Genomic DNA, 25918 nt, shown 5'->3' on the forward strand with positions numbered 1-25918 from the left:
ATTTTGTGATATTTTTTAAATTTTTGTCATAAACTCCTCTTCAATGGACCTTTTAAAAACAATTCTGTGCAGATTGAAGTATGAGAATCGCCAGAATTTTTTAGTTGTTTTGATTTTTCCTGTTGTCAAGTACAGTAGACATATCCCTTGCCCGAGGATCAAATTTTTTTCATTTCTTAGCTTCATGGTTCTTGTGCCTCGTGAATAGTGTACCTCCAGACACCAATGCATACAAGGCAATGTTTGAAATTTAATACTCTCGAGAGACTACTTTATTCAAACTCCAATTTCCTTGTCATCTTGTAAGCTTTGGGGCAATTATTTTCTACCCTTCTTCCTGCAGGTACCACACTTTCACTACCCCCGTTGTATACAGGTGTCAATTCCAGTATTTGTAGGATTGAACTGCTCTCTCTTGTGCATATACAGGCAGGAAACCAAGCCCATAGACATTACCACTCTGATGAGCTGCCCATCCTTGTCTCCCAACCAACAGCGCACCAGCACCAGCACCAGCACCACCACGACGGTCTCAGCTAACAAACTTGCCACTTCTCAGTTTGACATATTTCCAGGTGTTTATGTCAGAGAGACTTGCACATTATCTAAGTTCAAAATCTTGCCAGAACCACAGTAAAAATTTCTGGTGCCCTGCCTCCCCTCCATCCCCCAAAAAAACACATAGCCTAAATTCCAGTGTGATTTTGTTCTATGTTTTGTTTGAAATATAAAAATGATTGTACTTCAACCCATAAAAGGCCAGTTGAATATGGGTTAATTACTCAAGATTTTATTTGCACTTGGAATGCCTTTCTGAGGGAAAATCATTTAGACTTAAGACTTCAAATCTCTAACTCTTCAAACAGAATTGTCCAAGTACCAGGAAAATAAATTATGCTGCTGTCTTAAGAAGACATCACTAAATGTGCTTAATATACAATTATTTCTTTCTAGTTACTATATTAATCATAGTAACTCTTTTCAAAGAGGTGACAATTTACTGAACTGCAGATTATTTTCCTAAGAGTTTACAGATAAGAGAAAAAGAAGAGAAAAAGAACTGTCTTTGAGATTGTTTCATTTAAACCCTACAAAGTTTCCAATATTTACTATAAAATAAATACTTGTTTGAGGCCTTTAAGGGGGACAAGGTTATGAGCAATAGAAAGAACTATAAGTTAGAGTCTGCCTTTTAGGAGTGTACTGTGTTGTTAGAGGTGGTTAGAGCATCAGCGTGAGCACCGAAGGATCGCAGGTTCGATTCATGGTCAAAGGAATTGTACCTGGGTTGCAAGTTCCATCTCAGCCCTGGTCAGGGCAAATGTGGGAGGCAACCAATGTGTCTCTCTCACATCAATGTTTCTCTTTCTCTCTCTCCCTCTCACCCCCCTCTTTCTCCCTCCCTTCCACTCTCTCTAAAAGTCAATGGAAAAAAATAATCCTCAGGTGAGGATTAACAACAACAACAAAAAGTCACGAGGTGGACACAGAAATTATTTTTTTTTAATTACTAGAAAATAGAAGTGATTCTAACTGAATCTCTGTGAACATAGTATTTGAACTGGGTTTCAAAATGTCAGTACTGTTTTGGAGTCAGATTCATCAGAGAGCATTTAGGTGAGGGGTACAATGTGAACAAATGCATGGAAGTAGAAAATTTCACAATGTACTTGAGGAACAGTGAGTGGATGAGATGCATTTGTTTAGAGTAGAAAATTCTTGAACAGCCGGGGTCACAAACTAAAAAGCCCAAAGGAGAAAGAGGAGAGCATATGGGGTGAAGCAGGACAGGTATTAAAGTAAAGGTTAGTGAAGTTACGTTCTGAAGGAAGTGGAGAACCCAAGTCCCATCTGCGGGAACCAGCCATGACCTGACTCTGGCACCAACATTGATGAAATGTGACATCTGGTTTTTCTGGAGAATTTGGGAATCAGGACTTTTGGGTCAATTGAGATTTCTTTGGTAAATACCTCTGACGTTTAAACATTGACAAGTAATTCAGAACTTGAAAAGCATAGTATAAGAACCAAACAAAAATACGTGTGGGCCTGACTAAGCCCACATACACAGGTTGCCTATTTGCCATCCAAGAGACAGAGAGACTAAAGAGAGGGATAAAACCAAAATAATGGGTAGGAAGCCTGGTTGAGATGTGCTGACGTAATCCCCAAAACAACAAAGGCCAGAGAAGGCGTGGCCTGATTCATATAGAATTTTAAGGATTTTATTACAAACTCAAAAGGGAGAAACACAGAAAATACTTTTCATGATATTTGCCACATGTTTAGTCCTCATGAAAAGGAGTACACGTGCTATTTGTAGGAAATCGGTCTCATACACTATCGACTTGCAGTAATGAAAAGTTTTCCAGTTTATTACCCTGAGTATGTGAATTATAAAGGGGTATCAAATTTATAAAGAATTTCCACTAGGATACTTCCCCATTTGAGATTTTTATAAGCATGTATATAACTCAGAGATACATAATAGGAAATACAAGATAATTAAACATTTCATTAAACTAATTAGATATCTGGCCTAAAAAATTTCAATATCTCTTCTCTCCTCATTTGTCATGTGTAAATATGTGGGTGTTTGCTTTGTATTTGGGATTCCTTCATCTAGCCACAAACAGAAGAAATAATTAGGATGTGTTTCATAGTCTTAGACCACATGGAGGTTATTGACAAAATCTCTTTGTTGATAAAATCTCCTTTATACGGACATAAGAGTCATTTTGGTTTTGTTTTTTGCCATTGAGACTAGTCAGAAAAGACAAAGACAAAACCTAATTTTATTTCCTCAGAAACTGAGAGCCCATAACTCCATTCAAGATAAAAATGATTAATGAAGGCCCTCTTTTTAAAAATAGTGGATTTGTATCCAGTATTGGTGTCAATGCCCCTGCTCCCTACACCAAAATTAAACAGACTGGCATTGGGTACCAGAAAATTCATTCCATGGAAATATTAAAGACAGAAATAAAAGTTAATGTAGCTTTTGAACTCTATGTCCATTTTCTCTTACAAAGGTATTGGAAATTAACCTTTAGCTTGACAGCTCCCTGTGAACCCATATTTGGTCTCACAGGATACGATATTACATGACAGTTCTAAAGAATGTGAGTTCTAGGTTCAGACTTCAAAGTCTGCCTCCTCTACTTTGCATCTGTCAGTTTATGTGCATTAATAACCTCTCTAAGGTACTATCTCCTCCTCTGAGAAATAGAGATAGGATTAGGTACTTCATAGGGTTGTTATGTGAATTAAATATGAAGGCTCCGTACATGTCAACTGTTACTGATGCCACTGCTCCTGCTGTTTTAGCTGTCATTATTGTTGTTATTGACATGCAATAAGCTATTAAAATCTTTTTTTATATATATTTTATTGATTTTTTTCAGAGAGGAAGGGAGAGAGATAGAGAGTTAGAAACATAGATGAGAGAGAAACATCCATCAGCTGCCTCCTGCACATCTCCTACTGGGGATGTGCCCACAACCCAGGTACATGCCCTTGACCAGAATCGAACCTGGGACCTTTCAGTCCGCAGGCCGATGCTCTATCCACTGAGCCAAACCGGTTTCGGCTATTAAAATCTTTACTACAGCAACTGATTTTATTTCCAAGAGTCTGTATTTACAGTATTGAAGCCAGTGCCCAAACTGCCTGCAGTCTTTACTGAAAACCTGCTACTGATGGTCAGGGATTACAGGCTTATTTTTAGCAATCTTTCTAGTTTAAAATGGAATTCTGTCAAGGTTGGCTTTTTTGAATGTGATGCACAAAAGGAGGGCAGTATTTCTAATTTTATCATCTGCCCATAAAATCATGTTTTAGTGCTGGCTAATCCCATTCATTTAAAAAATGTACCGGCTTAGGTATACAGGTTGCAAAGCTATTCAGTGGCTGAAATGGTATATTTGGGAATAAGCAGTTACCCACTTAGGAGTAACCTATAAAATGATTTCAAAGAGAATCGATTAGCATGTGATTTATATTAGAGTATATCATAAGTGAGGATAATGATTCCTGTCTCCATAATAGTGTTTTATATGTTTCATAAAAAAAAATGTTTTTTTTTAGCCCTAGCCAGTTTTGCTCAGTGGATAGAGTTTTAGCCTGTGGACTCAAGGGTCCCAGGTTCGATTCTGGTCAAAGGTACTTGCCCATTGGGGGGTGTACAGGAAGCAGCCAATCAATGATTCTCGTCATTGATGTTTCTGTCTCTCTCTTCCTCTCCCTTACTCTCTGAAATCAATAACAATACATTAAAAACTTTTTGTTCATAACAATGCAAATAGATTTTCAAAAATCCACAAAATAATACCATGGTGTAACAGTATTCTGAAGAGTTAGGTATTTTTTTAATGAATAACCAAGCATTATTTTGTTGACAACTGAGCATATGTAACTCTGTGATTTCTCTATCAACCACATACCTGGTGAATGGTGTAAGCAAGGCATGTTATGGTAGTCAAGATTTACAAATGTTGTGGCCATATTGAGTATGTGCATGAGAGAGGGGGGGGCGGGGAGAGAAACTCATTGCCACTGCCAAATTTTAGAATTTAATATTCTTTCAAATTAGTAATCAAACACTTTTTATTCTTTAGAGGGAAAGGATTCCATCTTTGAGTGGAATTATTTTAGTAAAATTTTCTATGAGTTAATGACTATATTCAGAAATATCAATGTATTAAAAATCTTTATTTGACCAAATATTGAATTGGTTTTGATAAGTAGAAGATGTTCTGATCCTACCATTTTGAACCTAAAGACATTTCCATTATATGTTCAGTAATTTGGACATTCTCATTGGAATGACAGCAACATTTCTGAGTCCTCAGCTAGGGGGTGCTTGCTAGAACTTCATTATACTAATACTAGAGGCCTGGTGCACGACATTCGTGAACTGGGGGGAGGGGAGGGCGGTCCCTCAGCCCGGCCCATGCCCTTTTGGAGTCGAGCCCTCGGGGGATGTCTGACTGTCCAAAGGGAGCGGGCCTAAGCCATCAGTGGGACATCCTTAGCGCTGCCATGGAGGCAGGAGAGGCTCCCGCCACTGCCGCTGACGCAGCCATCAGTCCAGCTTCTGGCTGAGCAGAGCTCCCACTGTGGGAGCGCACTGACCACCAGGGGGCATCTCCTGCATTGAGCATCTGCCCCCTGGTGGTCAGTGCATGTCATAGCAATGGTTCATTCTGCAGTTTGGTCGATTTGCATATTACCTTTTTATTATATAGAATAATTTTTGAATCAAATACATATATAGCAGGTTAAAAAATTATTTTTCATTACCTTTTCAAATTTCTATTAGAGTTATTTTTATCAAGACAAGTTCTTTTCTACATAAATGTTACACCTAAGATTTAATTCATAAATCTTTTTTTTTAATCCCAAATCTGAAAAGATGTGGTTTTTTATAACAACATTTCTACCAAGTCCAATTTTCTCAATTTAAGATTTCAAGATCTAATTTTTCAAGATTTAGTCCACCATCCTTTTTTGGTCAGCAACAAATTTTACTTTGAGCAATTTGAGGTATTATGATTATTTCTGTGTCCAATTTTTCCCCAGTCAATGTTTCTCATTTTCAGTGTTTCTAATGAATGTTTATTTTTAATCAGGTTGTTTTGGGAACTAACCAATTTTAACTGCTCTGTTTTAAACATTGTCAACTGTATTTATCTCATATTTCTACAAATCATGTTTTATTGATTGGACAACATAATTTAAATATGTGTTTATTTCTGTGAACAAGAAGCAAAGAGCATGAGATAAAACAAAATATGGTACCCAGATTGGTGTGTGTGTGTGGCGGGGGGGGGGGGGGGGGGTCCAAATGGCGTTACAGTCACAATAGTGGGTCAAAATGTCCTCCTTCAAATTTTTAGACACCTCAGTGGAATCACTCAGGAGACATGATTTTGCTAAGTGATAGTGATACCTTTGAGATATTCAGTATATTTCATCTTCTGTCTACATTTATGGATCACTTTATTCTAACTAAATTCCCTCACTGACATGTCCATTTTTAGTTGATATGTGGTGAAAATTGTCAACTTATCTTCTAAGTTAGAAAGCTAATTTATTTTTGAATAATATAGTTATTTATGAGAAGTGATAGATTACAGAAAAGGTGAAAAGAAGGCAGCATTTTAAGCAATAATCACACCCTAGCTACCATGACAGATGTTTTACACAATTATCTTTTTCAATCCTCTCAACAAAAAGAGAGGTATTTTTAACTTCACTGCTTAGTTGAAAAAGTTGGAACTTAGAGGGCTAGCTTACCTGAAGTCAAAAGGTTAGTGATGTGGCTGCAGTTCAAGACATTCTGCAAACCCAAAGCCTGTTTTACATACATGGCAAGAGCATCTATTCAGAAAGATATGCTTTATCACTTAACAAATATGTATTGAATGTGTATTAGGTGCTATACGCTGAGCTAGGCTTGGGAATGAAGTGTGTAAAGAGACCATATCCCTACTCTCACGAAGCAGCCCATCTAGTGGGAGCTACAGGCAATAATTAAATGAGATTAAAGTGGGGGATAAAGGAGCAGAGGGCTAAGGGATTGATCAATGAAAATGAAAAATTGAGCACATATATACTGAAAAGTGACAGAGGCTAAAAATACTCTCTAAATAACTGCAGGTGAGAGAATTTTGCAATATCCTGAAAGATCCTTAAAAATATTTATGGAGTGCATCATAATGTTGATGATTTATAGTGATTAAAAAATATTACTTACGTTAACAACTGTATTTATAAATATTGGAAATGCTGTCATTTTATGGAGGAAGAGAGTAAAAATAGGTCAAAAGGGGAGAGAACCAGGAAAGGCAGATTGGGCTCAACACCAGACTTAGAGAAAGCCAGACCCGTGACAACAGATAAATCATGTGCTCCTAGACCCTCAGCAGTTGGAACTGGATCCTCCACCAAGACCTGGGCTTACCAGAGCCCTAAGTGCTGAGTTTTTTTCCTGAGAGGCCCTACCACTGCCTGGTCAAGCTACTCCCGTTTCCATCCATTTTTGCCCAAGATGTTGGTGTTCATGGATTTCCCTGTTCCCATTATTGTGTGCCTCTGGTATACACCCAAAGTTGCTCAGCTTTCTCCCCGAATGACACCTACCACAGCTGCCCCATAGAATTTGACACATGTTTTCTACAAACTGGACTAAAGGGTTTTCAGAGGATACCATCTGATAGAAGTCTAAACACATTTTCTTCCCAAATTTTTAGGGCAAGGCTTGTGTAAATAAACTATATACCATACATTGATTGCACTGTGAGTTAAACCAGCTTTTGTGTACCTGGCTGGAGACTAACCCATTTTTGCCCTATTTCCATTGGTTTAAATCCATGAAAAGGGCATTATGGTTGCCAAGTAATGGATTTGTCAGCTGAGAGTTAGTGTCTATAGGTGAAATTAAAAATCAAATGTCAGTTAATGGAATGGTTAAAGCATGGTTCAAAGTGCTTTAGTTTGTCATATTTTTAAGGTCTAAGAAATTACATAGGAAAGTGGGTTCTTGTAAGAAAAACAAAAGCTATGGAGTCTTTAATTTCTTTACACCATAGGTCTGACCTACATAAAGTCTTCTGCAAAGTCCACAAGAGGGTAACCAAAGAGTTCTATTCTTGGAAAATGAAGTGTTGGGCAGTTTGTGAGAGTTCAGACTGTGGTTCCAAAAAGCTCTTATATTACCCAACCCTTTGCATGCGCAGACCATTAACACATCAATTTCCACCAAATACCTTTGCAATAATAACTAGAACTTCTATGAGGGGGTGTGGAGTGGTGATGAAGAACATCACAGAAGCTTTCATACTCAAAATAAAAATAACAGCAGGTCTCCAGACAATGTGCCCTAGATGATGGCTGTGAGCAGAAGACAATATGGGAAATTTCCACTTGCAGGTGGAGGGAAGAGTAATTACAGCAAAAAATCCACTGGGCAGCCATTTCTATGAAAGAGATGAAGTCAATAAGGAGTGCACTGACCGACAAGAAGGATGAGGAGGTGGCACAGCATACTAAAAACTAGAAAGATTTAACAACTCACACAAACCCAGGTTCAAAAGCTGGCCCTTCTCCTTAACAAATGTCTGCTCTTAGTCCTGTTTTGCTTTAATCTAAGCACTAATATTTTAATATCAACATTTCATATTATAACATTTAGCTCTTAGAGTTATAAAAAATTAAACTATACAATATAGGATTAAATTAAATTATATATAACGTATTCAGCACATTGGGTGGATCAATGTATGGTCTCTAACCACAAATGTACAAATAAGAATATTATAACATACTATTTTAGCATAATGAGTCAAGTAATTGCAAAGCAAATTGACAAAAACTCTTCTGAGCTTATGTCCTACCCTTTTCATGTCTTCAATACCTCATAATGGAAAGTGGAATTTGTAAGCAGGAATGATATAGGATCCTTTAGTTCCAAGTTGATATGATTGTGTATTACAGAGATATCCCCTTTGTGTGTTTTTTTTCCCCACTGACCCCTCCATCCTGCACCCACCCCTCCCAGGCCTTCACCACACAACTGCCTGTGCCCATGGGCTATGCATATATGCATATAAATTCTTTGGTTAATCTCTTCCCGCCCACCCCACCTTCCCTCTGACACTTTTCTCTTGTGCATTCTTCCTGTGTTTCTTGTTTCTCTATTTGTTATCTCTCTACACTCTACCTACTTCTCATTTTTAAAATTTAGGTCTCTCTGGCAAAGCCCATTGCCCTGTGTTTCCTTCAAGTCCAATCACTCAGCCAACGGCTGGCTAAAAACTCATTTTAAATGTTCATGCAAACTCCCACTACTTATTGTATTTCACACCCCATCAAACCATCAAACAAAGTTAGTTATATGTTTTCAAATGCATTGCTAGACATAAGAGTCCTACTCAACTCTTCTAAAGGAAAACAAAAGCTGACACCTCAACGCTGGTGTTTCATTTTGAGACTTGGGCATTTCCTAGACATTTGAAGAAAATGCCTTTACAACAGTATCAATACCAAGTAAATTCCAGAGGACTCTTTAATAGAGTATTTGACTCCAACATTCCAGCATATTCTGTGGTCTACTTTATTTTAGAGTTATCTTTATAATTGAGATGTTAGAAAATGTAGCTCCTCTAACATATTTGGAAGAAATGTAATTAGAACTTTAAAGTTCTGCAAACCAGAGAAACTTGAGATTTCCTTTTGAATGGCTGTCAAAGGCCACTTAAATGACCTCCAGGCAATTATTAAGCAGCTGAGAAATGGACTGCAAACCTGGGACCTATCTATCCATTTTTCTTAACTAGGTTTGCACCAACTTGCAATCTTTGAAAGAAAAGAGGACAGAAAGAACTTGGGTGCAGCTAATGAAAATAAATTTTAGCATACCAATAAAATAATTTGGCTGGAATCAATTCTTTTTATCCCATGTTATCTTTCTGAAACAGGTTTTTCTCCTGATGTAGATATAAGAGATGAATGTTTGGGATTAGAATTTTCTTACTCAATGACATGGTGTCTTTGTAAATGGTACTCTGAGCTCATGCATGAATGTATGTCCCACAAACTCATTATGTCATGAGAGACACCAGAGCACTTATTCAGGAAAAATTGCCCATGTTGAGATACAGATCTGAAAGCACTGTGGATGGTATGAGCATTTTATATAGGAATGTTAAGTGCAAATAGTTTATGTTCTTTTAACGTAACCGTGAGCATAATCTTTGTTAGAATTTTCTCTTTTTTTAACTAAGATTTGAGAGGCATTTGGAAATTCCCTCATTGGCTGGAAACAGATGGCCTGTTCTGCCTTTTCTTGGGATCAATCAGAGAATCTACAGTAGCTGTTCAACTGTGTTTTTTGGGTCATTTCACATTTCTCGTTCTTTCTAGTGTATTTTTGTTTGGGGTTTTTTGGTATCTATGATGATGGCCTATTTTGGCAGTTTGCAATAGTGTATAATCTTTCAATTAATCATTGCTTAAGTGAAATGCCATACTTTAGTAATCAATATTCAGGAAGTTTCTATTATAAAAACTTCAAATTTAAGTAGACTTTGAAGAACTGGCAAACTCTGGACTGGTTTTTGCACAAGTGGCATTTTTTTTTTCTTGACAGTACTAATAGCACATAATATTTCTTGCTCTGAAAAACTGGTCAGCATTGGAAATAGAGCAGAAGTGATATATGCGTCCAAATGTGAAAACCTTCCATCCGTATCCCATCAATATTTGCTGATGGGTCATCACTCAAATAATTAAAAACAAATAAAAGATGAATTCACAGAATCATGGATTATTACACAACCATTTTGCTTTAAAAAAACAACCATTAGTGAAGAAACATTACAGAATCTTATTTCATAAAATAAGATCAGAAAAAGAACCAAGAGGTTGCTCAGTCCAATCATGTTCATTCAAGTCATGCTCAAGTTTGAAAAGTGGAAGATCAAAATGACTACTTGATGCATAAGGGCTCTACATCTACTTAATGTTAGGACCCCTATTTCCTACTCAAAAGTAGAAAATACCTACTTTTTTAATTATTAGGGGGTAACCAGGCTGGCCTGATTTGAATAATTTTTTACCTCGAAAGTAGGTTATACCATTTCAGAAATGAAAGATACCTCTTAATTTAAGAGAATCAAAAGTGTGAGATTAGCGGGAACTTTAAGTAATGAAGTTTCTGTCCAAAATGATGCCTCCTTCTTAGTGGAATCCACAAATCAATATCAAATACCACTAGAGCCTTGTGCCCTGCAGCTCTTATCCTTGATCCTATAAAATGGGGACAGGGTGGGAGGTTGAGAGTAAGTTTTGGAATCTAAGTCTCCGAACTTCTCCTTCATTCTATTTCTTAAATTAAAATATAGATAGTTCATAGTTTAGTTAGTAGTAATGTACCAATGTTTATTTCATAGTTTTGACAGAAGTTAAGATATTAACATTAGTGGTAACTGAGTGAAAGATATATAGAGATTCTCTGTATCTTTGCAATTTTTGCATTAATCTAAAATTACCTCAAAATAAAGTTTATTTAAACAAAAAGCAAAGCAAAACAAAAATAATGAGTGGCAGGCACTAGGTGAACCTTAAAAAGTGGAGATAATATATTGCTTAAATGTTATGAAGTGTAGATATTTTAAGAGACAATAGAGACGAAATCTCAAGATCTTTAATATTTTGCTCAGAGTTACAACTCTTTTTGAGTAATAGTAACAGTAAATACAATACCTTAGAAATGCTTTGGGTCTTCATTGCCACACCATCACAACCCCCTGCCATACACACACATGAACACGTGCACACACTCACACTTCTGACACTTAACTTGAAAACTTTCAATCACTTCAGCAACTGAGCAGTCCACACTTCAGCCCCTTGGTACAAAGGCTGAAGAGACCTGAGAAGTTCTCAAGTTGGACCCCCCGCACAGCAATCATTGTCTCCCACTGCCGGGCCAGCCACCCCCTGCCTTATGACTCACAAGAATCACACTGCTTTCTCATGCCTCACCTTAATGAAGTCCAAGAGGATTAAGTAGTTCTTCAGAATTATGGAGGGAGAGGAAGCAAATATTAACCATAGTATTTTCTATGCTTTTAGAATTTACATTAGAAACCTCTTAATCACTGTTGAAATATTATTCACATTCTAAATAATGTTATCCTGAATCTACGTTGTGGATTATGTTTGGGTAGTTCTTCTGTTTTCTCTCATACAATCTGTGCTTTAGGGGCACATTTCCCCACTATAAGCAAAAGTGAGCACTGGAAAAGCAAACTTCTTTAATAATGGTTACAACAAGCACAATTAAAATGATAATTTTAAATGATTACCTCTTTATAAGCAGTGTAGTATAATAGAAAGATAATGAATGTTTAAGTTAGAGAGTTATGGATTTTCCTCTGAGTTCTAACAGCTTCTAAAAGAAGAGAGAAAATTGCTCAACCTCTCTGTGGGACTCCATCAATTAAAACTAAACAAAACAAAATTAAAAAATCCCAGAGTTATTGTGAGAGGTAGATGAAAATAATGTTATATGAAAGCCTAGCAAAATAGTTGGTGTTTGGTAAGTGTTGGCTGCTGTTGCAAATGTTGGTACTCCACCATGTCCTCTCAATCAGTATGATTCTCAGCCTTAAGATCTGTGTCTATGCCTGAGGCATTCTCCCATGCTGTGGAGGGCTCCTCTGCTAGCTGGAATGGCACTGGTGGGAAATCAATACTTCCTAGGAGCAGTAGTCAATCACTGATACATGTATTCCTCTGCTCCAAAAGGGTGTGTGTTCTCAACTGATCCCAGAGGTTCCCAATGGGATAAAGTTCCAATTGCCTCTACTGGGAACTTGACTGACATTCCCTATGTCCTGGCCCCACTCTCTCCTAAAGATATTTTATTTAAATGAATTACTTAGACTTAAAGTCTTGTCTCAGCGTCTGCTTCTGGGGAGCCTTAGCTAAGACTGCATCTTTCTCCACCAAGTATGTATACCATGATAATAAATGGCACCTTGTTTGCAAAGGCATTTAGTTAGACCGCAACACCAGTGACCTGGGGGTCTGTTAGCTTAGCACGTGAAGCACTATGATATAGTGGTCAAGAACTCGGCTCTAACAGCACGCAGATCGGGATTAAAATCCTGACACTGCTACTGTGAACAAGTCATTCAACCTCTCAGAGCCTTAGTTTTCTCATCTTTAAAACGGGGATGCTAATTTCTAAATTGTTGTAATGATTAACGAAATAATGAATTAAAATATGGATGATAATTGTACCTGTTCCATAGGGTTAGTGCACATAAATGAGATGAAAGATGTGTCATCCTAACAGAGAGCCCGGAACACAGGAAGAACTCAGTAAAATGTTACCTGTATGCCAACCTAAAAATGAGAAAACCCCGAAACTGGGCTCCATCCTTGCTTCTAGTTAAACCCTATTACAACTTGGTTCATTCAGACCAAATTAAGTAAAACACTATTTTGAGTTATAGGTGTGATTATGCATGTGCTAATGCTTTCTTTTTTTCTATTCATACAATTACAACTTTATATGCACATATGCTGAGGTTGGACCCCAACATACATCTGATTTAAGAAGCTTATATTTTACCGGATGGTTTTTCATATTACTGAAGTATCTTGTATGACCAAAGAGATTCAGCCATAGGCTTTCCCTAAATAACCTGCTTCTATTTCTTTCATTAAGCCTAAAATATCTGTTAGTTTGCCGGCTGCTAATATAAACTAAATTTTTCAGGGACATATCTGTTGTATAAAGCAGATCATGCCTGTAGAAACTGCATACACACATATGCACAGTACAAGTAAGCATATTATTGTAGGAAACCTAATGAGTAAACTAAGAGACTCCCATTAAGAGTTAAAAGTAGGTAATCAAGCAAAATACTAAGCCCAGGATAAGTATGCAATGGATTGAATTATCATGTCAAATTACAGGCTCTTCTGGGTATGATCATTAAGAGTTATTGTATCTTTGAAATTGATATTTATTTCACACATCTTCTCTATTTTATTTACTTAATCTATTTTAGTAATGAAGGGATGATTTTATATCTTATTTTTCAGATGGCAGTGTATTCAGTATATTTAGATTCTACTTTATGTTGGGTGTGCTTTTTCCTTCGAAATGTTCTGTAGGAAAAAATTTTGAGCAGGAACAGACAGAGGGATATTCTAGGACATCCCTTCATTTAGAGACGAGTTTCTCCAGCATAAAAAAAAAAAAAAAGAGCGACTTCCAAATCGGTTAAATTGCTTCTTTTGTACAGTACAGTGACATGTTGTCTTGTGACAGTGGAACATGTGTTCTCATTTCAGACGAGCTGTTCTGTGAAAAAGTTTTATTTAGCCCACAGGGCCAGTCCCCGGATTTGTGGGTGTTACCTCCTTTCCATGTTACCAGATTTTTTTAGAAGCATTATTGCTCTGCTCCATCAGTTATAACACAGTTTAGTAGCAACCATTCTTAAAAAACAAGATGCTTCTAAAAATAGAACAGTTGACTAGAAAGAAAAGAGATATCAACAAAAGTTGGTCTGCTGTTTGCCTATGTTTTGCTCCCTGAATCACTTCTGAGACAGTTTCACAGATATGTAAATGAACAGGGATGGAGTGAGAATATTATCTATGTGTCCTAACAGGAGCTTTTATCCTATTTTATTAAGGAGATCAAATTATATAAAAACTGATTTGATTCAAAAAATTCTTAAATGTGTCACTTTTGTTCCAATTGAGAAGTTTAACCAAATGTACTGGTTCAGTTTGTTTGCTTTTATTATTTAAATGAGAAAAGTTTGGGTTCCAAAAGTAAGAACACTTTAAATCAGCTCAAGATCAATAGATGTTTCCAGTTGGTAATTCGTGGTCTAATTGTATAGCTGATTCAGCTGAGAGGAAGCAGTGGCTTTATCATGGGGTTTTGTTCCTCTCTATGCATCAACTAAAACAAAAATTAGGTCATGCAATATTTACTCTCTGGGCAAAATAACATTTTTCAGCTGCTCAGACTTCCCACTAATTAGCAGGAATGACCAATATGGGACAAAGGGACAGCTCTTCTAATCACTTCTTTGTCTAGCAGAAATGTAACATCCTTTTCAAGCACAACTCAAAAGATACATGAGAAACAGTCAACGCATAGCCATTCGGCATCCCACGGTTATCCATACTTGACAATGCTTAGGTCAAATGCATATAAGAGCACTGCTATGCAGAAATCTCCATTCTGAGTATAACGACATATTCAGATGTCATCTCTGCTTCTTGATTTTACCTGTGTCTTGACTTTCTTCCTACAGTGTGTGTGGTGTGTGTGTCTATATATATATATATATATATATCAGTAATGTGCACAGTTGATTTGCTTTTGTGATCTCTCTTTAATCTTGAATGTTACCTTTATTTCTAAATCTTTTTCCATAAAAGATTAAACTAAGTTACCAAATCACACTTTATCACTTCCTTCATCCCCTCACTTAAAATTCTAGAGCAGAACTTTCTACTCTGGGTCTTTGGACCAGACATTTATGAAAGGAATGCAGAAGGCCTTGAAATGTACACAGAATCATGCATGTGTTCTCACATGTACTTTGTTCTAAGAAAGAGACCAGGTTTTCTTCAGATTCAATGGGTGTAAAACTTTCCAAATTTCAAGAACTGCTGTCACCTGGATGTTCTCCCTCTCATTTCTATTAGTTAGGAATGCTAACTTGTATCACATGCCAACCCTAGATTCTACCAAATAGAATACATTTAGTCAGCACCTTCTTTTTTCATTCTAATTCACGGCTGGTCTCATATTTTCTCTTGCCTTTCTGAAATTTGTGCTTTCTCTGTTCTAATTTAATTAACAGAAGAAAGGGGAAGAAAAGATATATCATGCACTAAACCTCTGCCAGTAACAGTGGTTGGCATCTTCCTCATGTGGCATCTCATTTACCAGTAATCCCACTGCAACCCTGCAGGTTAAATAGTAACTCGGTACAAATGAGAAAAAATGAAACTAAAAAAAGTTAGTCATTCCTACATCCCATAAATGGAAGTGTCCAGATGTAAATCTGTGTTCGAATCTAAACATTTTCGCAAAACATTTACAGACAACATGAATGGTCACAGGTTACTAATGGCATTATCTTTTATAATGCATAACTTAATATTTTATAATTTTTCTCTATCATCCAAAAATAGTCATTATACTTTATGAATAAATCTAGTACAAGTTTACAAATCCATGTGTGTTGCTACATTGCATCAACATTGTCCTATTACACCGTCACAGAGGGAAGAACCATTTATCCATTCATTGATTCATTGGCTTTTTAAAAAAACATTTATTAAATTCTATTTTCAGGTGCTTTACTGAGTACTGGAATAGTGGTTCTAAATTCTATCTTCATGTTAGAGTGTATTGGGGAACTTAAAAAAAAAAACAAAAAAAAACCCTGAGCTTAGCATTGGGAATTTTTATTCAATGAATAGAGGTGGCGCTTGAGCAGTGGATTTTTTAAGAGCTTTTCTAGCTGCAGCTGATGCTGAGAACCATTGTTGTAGAGCAGTGATTTTCAAAGTGTGATCCCCTAAATCTAACAAAATCAACATCATGTGGGAAATTCTCAGCCTGTCTCCCCAGCCTCCACATGTAGTGGGCCAGAAACTCCAGGGATGGGACCTGGCTAGTTAGCTCTGTTCAACAAGCCCGTTAAATGTTTCTAAGGCAAGATCAAGGCTGAGAAACACTTGTCCGGGGACGCAGGACGAATAGGGCACAGTACTTGCTACTAAGCATTTCTCCTTGGGCTCAAGGAATTCCTAGTGTTTCAATTTTGCATTTTAATTACCTAGTTCCATAATTTCTACCTTTAGTTGATAATGACAACATTATTACTACTTAGTACGTGTACTGACTTTTCATCTCTTCTTGGGAAGCCATAAATGAAGGGTTTATAAGAAAGTAGTGCTCAATGAGTAGCATCCCTTAACAAAAGTCTTATGAACCTATAGGTTGAGCTGAATTGTCACAATGTTTTGTAACACACACATACAGAGAGAGAAAAGAAGAGTGAGAGTACTTGAAAATACAAAATCTTAAAAGGCAAAATATTTCTAATAAAGGATTATAAAGTGATCTTTGTGTTGTGTTTCCATTCTATTATTAATATTATACTTACTATTTCCCATCTTTATTAATATAGCTTTTTACAGATTTATGACATTATAATTTACATGTAATAAACTGCACATATTTAAATCATTCAATTTGACAAGTTTTGACACATACACCCCAGTTGTAGGAAGAGGCATCCAATACTATTACAGATTCCTCTTATTTGTGCAGTTTTCCCTCTCTACCCCCAAATAGTAGAATGAAATTGCAGAAAAGGCTTCCTTAGGAAAGTAACATGAGCTAAGACTTGTAAGACAACTAGATATCAGCCCAAACAAAGGAAAAAAATAAACAAATGGGACTACATCAAACTAAAAAGTTTTTTTCACAGCAAAGGAAACCATCAACAAAATGAAAAGACAACCCACAAAATGGAAAAACATATTCGCCAATGCTACATCTGATAAGGGGATTAATATCCAAAATTTATAAAGAACTTATACAACTCAACACCAAAAAAAACAAACAATCTAATTTAAAAATGGGCAAAGGACCTGAATAGTCACTTCTCCAAAAAGGACACACAGATGGCCAACAGACATAAGAAAAGGTGCTCAATGTCACTAATCATCAGAGAAATGCAAATTAAAAACCACAATGAGGTACCACCTCACACCTGTCAGACTGGCTATCACCAATAAATCAACAAACAATAAATATTGGATAAAAGAGAACCCTTGTGTGTTGTTGGTGGGAATGCAGATGGGCGCAGCCACTGTGAAAGCAGTATGGAGTTATCTCAAAAATTAAAACTGAAACTGCCTTATGACCCAACAATTTCACTTCTGGGAATATATCTGAAGCAGCTCAAACACTGATTAAAAAGAATATATGCACCCCTATATTCACTGAGGCGCTATTTACAATAGTCAAGATTTGGAAGCAGCCCAAGTGCCCATCAGTAGATAAGTGGATAAAAAAGCTGTGGTACAGCTACACAATGGAATGCTACTCAGCCATGAAAAAGAAGAAAATCTTACCTTTTGCAACAGCATGGATGGACCTAGAAATCATTGTGCTAAGTGAAATAAGCCAGTCAAAGAAAGACAAATATCATATGATCTCATTTACATGTGGAATCTAATCAACAAAGAATTGAAACAAAATAGAAACATAGAACAGATTGATGACTGTCAGAGGGGAGGGTGTCTGGAGGGCTGGGTGAAAAAATGGTGAAGGGATTAAGTAAAAAATCATAAATATATATATAGACAGGGACAAAAGTATGGTGATAGCCAGAGGGAAAGGGGATGGGGTAGGTGAAAGTGAGCAAAGGGGGAATAAATGGGAACAAAAACAGACTTAACTTTGGGTGTTGAGCACACGATGCAATATGCAGACAATATATTATTGAGTTGTACATGTGAAACCTATATGGTTTTATTAACCAAAGTCACACCAATAAATATAAAATTTTGAAAAAACATATACTTGATCTTTTTGTTTCTTAAAATTCCAATTGAGAAATGAGCTTTACCACTAATGAAATATACAACACAGTTACTGAGAGTAGCAATGCTATTTGCAATCTCCACAGATAGTTTCTTGCATTAAAGTCACCTGTTTAGCTTTGACCATGGATCCACTCTTTTTTTTTTTTAAAATATATATTTTATTGATTTTTCACAGAGAGGAAAGGAGAGGGATAGAGAGTTAGAAATATTGATGAGAGAGAAACATCGATCAGCTGCCTCCTGCACACCCCCTACTGGGGATGTGCCCGCAACCAAGATACATGCCCTTGGCCGGAATCAAACCTGGGACCTTTCAGTCCGCAGGCCGACGCTCTATCCACTGAGCCAAACCGGTTAGGGCTGGATCCACTCTTGAATGCGTATTTCTCTGCTTTGTTTATTATATACTAGAAGCCCAGTTCGTGAAATTGCGCAACCCCGCCCACCTGCACCGGTCTTTGGTCATTACAGCATTAGGGCCACTGGGTTTTTATAATATAGATAACAGTTGCATAAGGTCATGTTTTTTGCTGTTATAGCAATGAAATCTAATTCCTTACCTTTAACTTCCTTCTCCTAAGAAAATTTGTGCATTCCTTAAATGTTCATTATCATTAGACCATGTGTTAATACTGAGACTTTACCTTTTAGGTTTCAGTTCTCATTCTTTCTTCTATTGCAGGTTGGCTCCATGAGTTGGGAAAGAGACTGGAGTCTCCGTACTATGGCAACAATACCTTGGGGGGCCCGTCGATCCGAAGTGCCTATATTGCAGCCCTGTACTTCACTCTCAGCAGCCTCACCAGCGTTGGGTTTGGGAACGTCTCTGCTAATACCGATGCGGAAAAGATCTTCTCCATCTGCACCATGCTGATTGGTGGTAAGGGAAACTCTTCTTTTAGGCCAAGAGAATCAATGAGTGTCTGCCAAACTGTTGCTCTGTCCTAAAACACAAAGAAAGATATTGGTTTACATCAGAAGAGTCTAAAAGCACTACTTAAGACATTAGTGACAAACATTGTACTACACATAGAGATTAGCAATAAAAGTCTGTGATGTCAAAGAGTTCCATTTTCTGGGCAATGAAGAAGAAACCATGTACCTGATGGGTGATTTCCAAAGGGCAGGCATTTTGTTCTCTCTCCATGCTATTTATCCCTAATATTTGTGAATGACATGAGTTTAAATTGCAGGAAACTCCATTTTATAGTCCCAAACAGATCCATCTTATCAAACTTTATTAATACTAATAGAGTAAGTTAAGGATGTTTGATAGATCACTTAACTAAAAATAAAAACAACATGAAAAACACCAATACGATAATAATAGTTAACATTTATTGTTTTTATGCTCCATTCTCTGTGCTAAATGCTTCAACCACAATACGCTAAGTAGTTATTAAGGCAAATCTAAGGGTTGAGCACTATTATTATTCCATTTATGAAATAGACAGTAGGTACAACAGAATGTACCTTCTGTACTCTGCTTTGTATGCTGGATTTGGACTCTGCAAACCTCATTCTTCTTTGCCAGCCAATTTTAGTTACTTCTGCCAATAGGGGCCCCAGAGGGAGACTGAAAAGCAGAAGGAAAGGGGAAGGGGCCTCCAGATTCTGATGTGTATGATGAACCTTCAATTGGTGGCAGGCCATTTCAATCAGCAGCGAATGTTTCCAGCCGTCAGCCTTTTCAGATAGCCCCCGTGTCATTGGGCCTTCTCAGAGACCCTTGCATCTGTTGGGTGCCCCCACATCCAAAGTCAGAGCCCTGGCTCCTTTGACTCCTCACGGCTCTTCCTCTGGGCTTCTATTTTCCAATAACCCCACTTGTTCCCTTTGTTTACCCAGCTTCAAGGGCAGAAGCCCCTTCCTGCAGTTATAGCCATGTTTTCTCTCCACTCTTTTTGCTCATTCAGCCTTCCTATACCAGGGAAAACAACCTCTCTACAATAAATTCCCTCTGTTGAAATATTCAGTATCATTCTCTTTTCTGAACCTCCTAACTGATACAGGATTGATACTTTTATTATCCACAATTTTTCAGATGACAAACCCAAAGCTTGGAGAAATAAACTTTCCCAATGCTTTTCAACCAGTAACAAAGGCAAGGTGTGTGAACCCAGAAGAATGCTTATCTGTGTCTTTAAATACATACATGGAAAATAACTGAATTATAAGACTGCTGTCACAGAGCAGTAGGAGATGTGGATGTCTATCTAGATCAGCGGTTCTCAACCTGTGGGTCGCGACCCCTTTGGGGGTCAAATGACCCTTTCACAGGGGTCGCCTAAGACCATCGGAAAACACATATATAATTACATATTTTTTGTGATTAATCACTATGCTTTAATTATGTTCAATTTGTAACAATGAAATTGGGGATCACCACAACGTGAGGAACTGTATTAAAGGGTCACGGCATTAGGAAGGTTGAGCACCACTGATCTAGATGAAGCAAGCATTCCTCTTGGACCAGTGTTCTAGTACTATTTATTGTCCCACAGTATTCCCCCCAAAGCTGTTAATTTATGTTCTCTTACTGGCTTTAATCCCAGGTATCACTTTGAGTTTTGAACCTTATAATCAAGGATGGCTCCTACCAGCTTCCTTGCTTTAAGCAGAGTGATCCAGCTTATGGTGAAATAAAAAAACTGCATAAAGCAGACCCTTCCCTCAAAAAGCTTATGATCCAGTTTGGAAAGAGAGAGGCTGAAATATGTAAAAAGAGTTTGGGGTTTTTTTTAATATATTTGTATTTATTTCCAATAGGAAGGGAGTGTGAGAGAGAGAGAGAAACATCAGTGATGAGAAAGAATCATTAAACGGCTGCCTCCTGAATGCCCCACACAGGGGATCGAGCCCGCAACCCAGGCATGTGCCCTGACCGGGAATCAAACCGTGACATCCTGGTTCATAGGTTGATGCTCAACCACTGAGCCACACCAACTGGGCTGTGGAAAGAATTTTAAGGCTACCAGGCAGTGAATGCTAAGTGCCAAATCACTTAGGAAGTTCAGAAGCAGTGAGGAACGAGGGCCAGGGATCGGAAGAATTTCTTGGAAAGGCAGTGCTTATGGCAGAGTTGCTGAAGTAGCATTTTGGGACCACAGCGATTGTAACAGGCTCTTGGCTGATGTGTGGTAGTAATAGCCTGGGGAGCAGAGAACAGGAATTCTCATTTTCTGAAGTGCTGCCCTGTGCCAGACCCGCTGGCGGCTGTTTAATACCCAGTATCATGACATACATAATTGCCATTCTTCTTCATGGCCCATCTTTCAGCCTAGCGAAATGACAAGCATTTTTCAAATAAACACAGTCCATATTTATTTAATTTTTGCCCATGTTTCTTCTACTCCTGGTGGAAATTTTGGGAAATGCTCAAATGCTTAAGGCTTAACCTACTAATTTGACATTCAAAGAATCTGTTAAATAATTAAAGTTATTCTCTATTGATCCTCCTACTATACTGTGAGTGACTTTGAGTCATAAATTGTTAAGGGATAAAGTATTCCTGCTGTTCACTGAAAATAGGCACTATGCTGGCCACAAGGCCTAAAAATATGGGGAATAATTGGATAAGCTCACTTTGTCACTTGTTAAACACTTATTGAACAAATTATCCAGGTGCAAAACCAGTGCTCACTTGTAAGTGGCATAACTAATAGTTATAAAATAAAATTTTAAAAGATTATAAAAAATCAAAGTAAGAATAAATGTTTAAAATGTGCAATACTACCTACATAGAAAACTACAAAACATTTGTGAGAAAATTTACAAATGGTTTAAAATAATGGAAAGATATGCAATGGTGATGGTTTTTAAGACTCAATATTAAAAATATACCAGTTGTATACAATTAGTCTAAATCAGTGGTTCTCAACCTTCCTAATGCCATGACCCTTTAATACAGTTCCTCACGTTGTGGTGAACCCCAATTTCTTTGTTACAAATTGAACATAATTAAAGCATAGTGATTAATCACAAAAACAATATGTAATTATACATGTGTTTTCCGATGGTCTTAGGCGACCCCTGTGAAAGGGTTGTTCGACCCCCAAAGGGGTCGCCACCAACAGGTTGAGAACCACTGGTCTAAATATTCACTGCAATCCCAATAAAAATACCAGGAAATGTGTGTTTGTATATGTGTGTGTGTGTGTGTTTGAACAGTGACAAGCTGTTCCTAAAAACCAGTAGAAATGCAGAGCTAAAATTAGTCAATGCAATCATAAAGAAGAACAAACTTGGAGATCTGTGCTACAGATATCAAGATCTATTAGAAAGTTACAGTAATAAGTAAAGTATGGCGTTGGCTCAGGAATCGACAAATAGGCCAGTGGAATACAAGATAGTGCAGAAACAGGCCCACGCTTTATTTATAGCACAGGTGACACTGCAATGAAAGGGGAAATGATGATACTCTCAATAAATGTTACTGGGTCAAATTTACATGAAACTCTAAAAACTGTACTTTAAAATTAAGCCTAGATAAGTTTTTATCTAAATGTGAACGAGAAAACAATAAGGTTTTCTAAAAGGTAACTTAAGAGAATATTTTTATGACTTTGGATTGACACAGATTTCTTAAACATGATACAAAAAGTCCTAATCATAAAAGAAAGATGGCTAACTTGAACTTCCGCTTATCAAACACATTATTAAGAGTGTGAACAGGCAAACCACTGGATGGAAGATATCTGCAAACATTTGACAGGACTCTTATGTCTTATCTATCATATTAGAGAACTTTTACAAGTCAACAAAAAAAGAGCAGGCAACCCAAAAATGCATAAAAATTTTAAAAGCAATTTTAAAATAGAACTCTACTTGTGTAGCTTTCTAGAAGAGGGTTTATAAAATTTATTAATTGAAATTACAGAAATATCTAAAGAGAAACTGGTATGGCAGAGAATATTCATCACCTCTTTGGAGGTCTTTGATGGCAGCAAAATATTAATCTATTAAGGAGATTTTTGTTTTTGTTCTATAAAATGACATTTAGGATTTTGTTTGTTCTACTCTGAAACATTACCAAGGGTCAATCTGAATCAAACTGAAGTGAACAAAACTAATTTGCAAAAATTCAAGAGGAGCTCACATACTTTCAGTTGAAAAACAGAGAATTTTGAAGGAGAAAAAAATTCTAATGAGTATTTTTTAATATATCCACACTGGAAAAGAATTTAATGTTTGCTAAAACAACTGAAATGGAATTACAAAATAATTGTGAACCCACTCAATATTTCCCTATTCTTAAATTGAAGCAGTTGATGAATTTCCTGGACAGAAATAAAAACACACTGTTCAAAAGTGAATCAAAAATTTAAAATTAGAAAAATTAAACATATTTATTATAAAAAAAATTTTAATTGAGCAAAGAGGAAAAAAATTACTTATAATCTGTGATCAGAACATTGGTAAGATTTTGGTATGTACTTTCCTAGCTTAAAAAAATTCACACGCGGATGAGCATAATTATGTCCATTCCCATTTATATATTCAATGTATAACTTTCAATTAAAGTTTTCTGAGGGCAAAAAATATGTAATTCCATATCCAAATAGATAGGAACCATATAAAAAGGTGCTCTACACATTCATAAGGGACATGCAAATTAAGATCAAAATTAGATAACATTGACATTCACCATAATGGTAACTTACAAACACTAAGTGACTGAGAGGATATGGAACATCTTAACTTCTATACTGTTAATGGGTATGAAAGTTTTGTCAGTATCTACCACAGCTGAACATACCTGTTTTCTGTGACTCAACAATTCCACTTCTGAGTGTATATCCAACAGAAATGCCTATACGTATATATATAAAGACATATATGTAGATACCTATAGAACAGCGGTTCTCAAGCTGTGGGTCGCGACCCCTTTGGCGGTCGAATGATCCTTTCACAGGGGTCGCCTAAGACCATCCTGCATATCAGATATTTACATTACAATTCATAACAGTAGCAACATTACAGTTATGAAGTAGCAACGAAAATAATTTATGGTTGGGTCACAACATGAGGAACTGTTTTTGAAAAGCCAGAAGGTTGAGAACCACTTCTATAAAAGCATTATTATAAGACTCTCAAACTGAAAATGCCCATTCTTAGGAGAATAAATAAGTAAATTGTGAAATAATTATTCAATAGAGTACTATAGAGCAGCAATTTTCAATTTTTTTCATCTCATGGCACACATAAACTAATTACTAAAATTCTGCAGCACACTAAAAAATACACTTTTTGCCAATCTGGCATACACAAGTAAAACAGATATAATTTTAATTCATTCACACCAGACAGCTATTATTGTGTTGGCTGTCACTTTTTAATTTGACAAGCTAAGAAAAAAGAGGTCAGTCCCCTAACTAAATAGTCAGGGATTGGATGTTTTAAAAATTCTTGCAGCGCACTGGTTGAAAATCTCTGCTATACAGAAATGAAAATGAATGAACTATTACATCTGCAACCACATGGACAAATCTTACAAATTCAATGCTGACCAGAGAAGCCAAAACCAAAAATGTACATATTGTGTGATTTTGTTTAGAGAAAGTTCAAGAGTAAGCAAAGCTTATTGATTGCAATATAATCCACAACTGTGTCTATCTTTCATGACGGGGACTGACTAGTGGCTGTAAAAAGGACACAAAGGAGACCCAAGGTGCTGACAATATCCTGTTTCCTCATGGGGGTAGGTTACTCTACAAGGTCTGCTCACTTTGAGAAACCTCAATGAGCTATACATTTAGAATTTGCCAAATTTTCTCATGTGCATCTTTGATATTAAGTTTACCTTGTAAAATTATGATAGGTGAGCTAATACTATAACTATCAAGTGTGGGATGAGAAGGTATGTAGCAGTGAGCTGAGTTCTCACCTTTCGTATCAGGTTGTTTTTAGGTGTTGTCTAAAAGTAATAAGTCAAGCAATAGAAGCAAAACCATTTTGTCTAAATTATTGGTGATAATCATAATAAGATTAAAATAAATAATTTTAAAAGTGGGATGCAGAGTGGGATGAAGACGAAGGGATGGACGTGAGGCCGAACTGCTCATCATAAGTTTCTAAGCTATTGCTTACAATTATAAAACTTCTTAAAGGAATTACCAAACTACCAGAAATTCTCTTCAGTTTCATAAATATTTATGACACACTTAAATTATGCCAGGTACTGTGCTGGGGAAACAAAGATGACTAACACATGATACTTTCCTTCTAGGAGTTCACAGTTTAGTCATGGAAATAGATGCTTAGGTAGACAATGTTCTTGCTTTTTCCATTTTATTCTTCCTTTTATAATGCATATATTTAAAAGACTGGAAAATACACACACACAAATAAAACTGCATATAATCCCAGCATCAAAAAGTCTTTTCAGTCTTTTTATACAAATATGCCTCTATTTTCTCAAACATTTATCTCAATTACGCATGTTTGCCACCAAACAAAATATATGGAGAACATTTTTCCATGCCTTTAAAAGTCTTTTCATTACACTTAGTAATGGTTGCCTAATAGTCACAAAATAAGTTAGCCCCAATCAATGGGACCATCGACTCAACCTCTGAGGTTAGATAAAGCTTCTTAGTGAAGATGACACATCACTGAGGACTTATCCAGTTGCGATGAGGCATTATTGCCATAAATAAAGTAGAGTGAAACTCTTAACAGTCAAGGCTTTCCTTAAATCCACTCATCCAATATATACCCACCCTGACATCATTTTATTGGGCCCATA

General features: G+C 36.7%; 1 protein-coding gene across 1 annotated transcript in view; it reads left to right on the forward strand.

Moving 5' to 3' along the window:
• KCNH8 (potassium voltage-gated channel subfamily H member 8) overlaps positions 1-25918 on the forward strand; it is a 285516-nt gene that overhangs the window by 197199 nt on the left and 62399 nt on the right. Inside the window, exon 8 of the mRNA XM_059662919.1 lies at positions 18854-19051. Within this exon, the coding sequence (XP_059518902.1) occupies positions 18854-19051 (198 nt within the window). The remainder of the gene's footprint in view (positions 1-18853; positions 19052-25918) is intronic.

This window comes from Myotis daubentonii, chromosome 14, assembly GCF_963259705.1.
Source record: "Myotis daubentonii chromosome 14, mMyoDau2.1, whole genome shotgun sequence".
NCBI classification, from domain to species: domain Eukaryota; kingdom Metazoa; phylum Chordata; class Mammalia; order Chiroptera; family Vespertilionidae; genus Myotis; species Myotis daubentonii.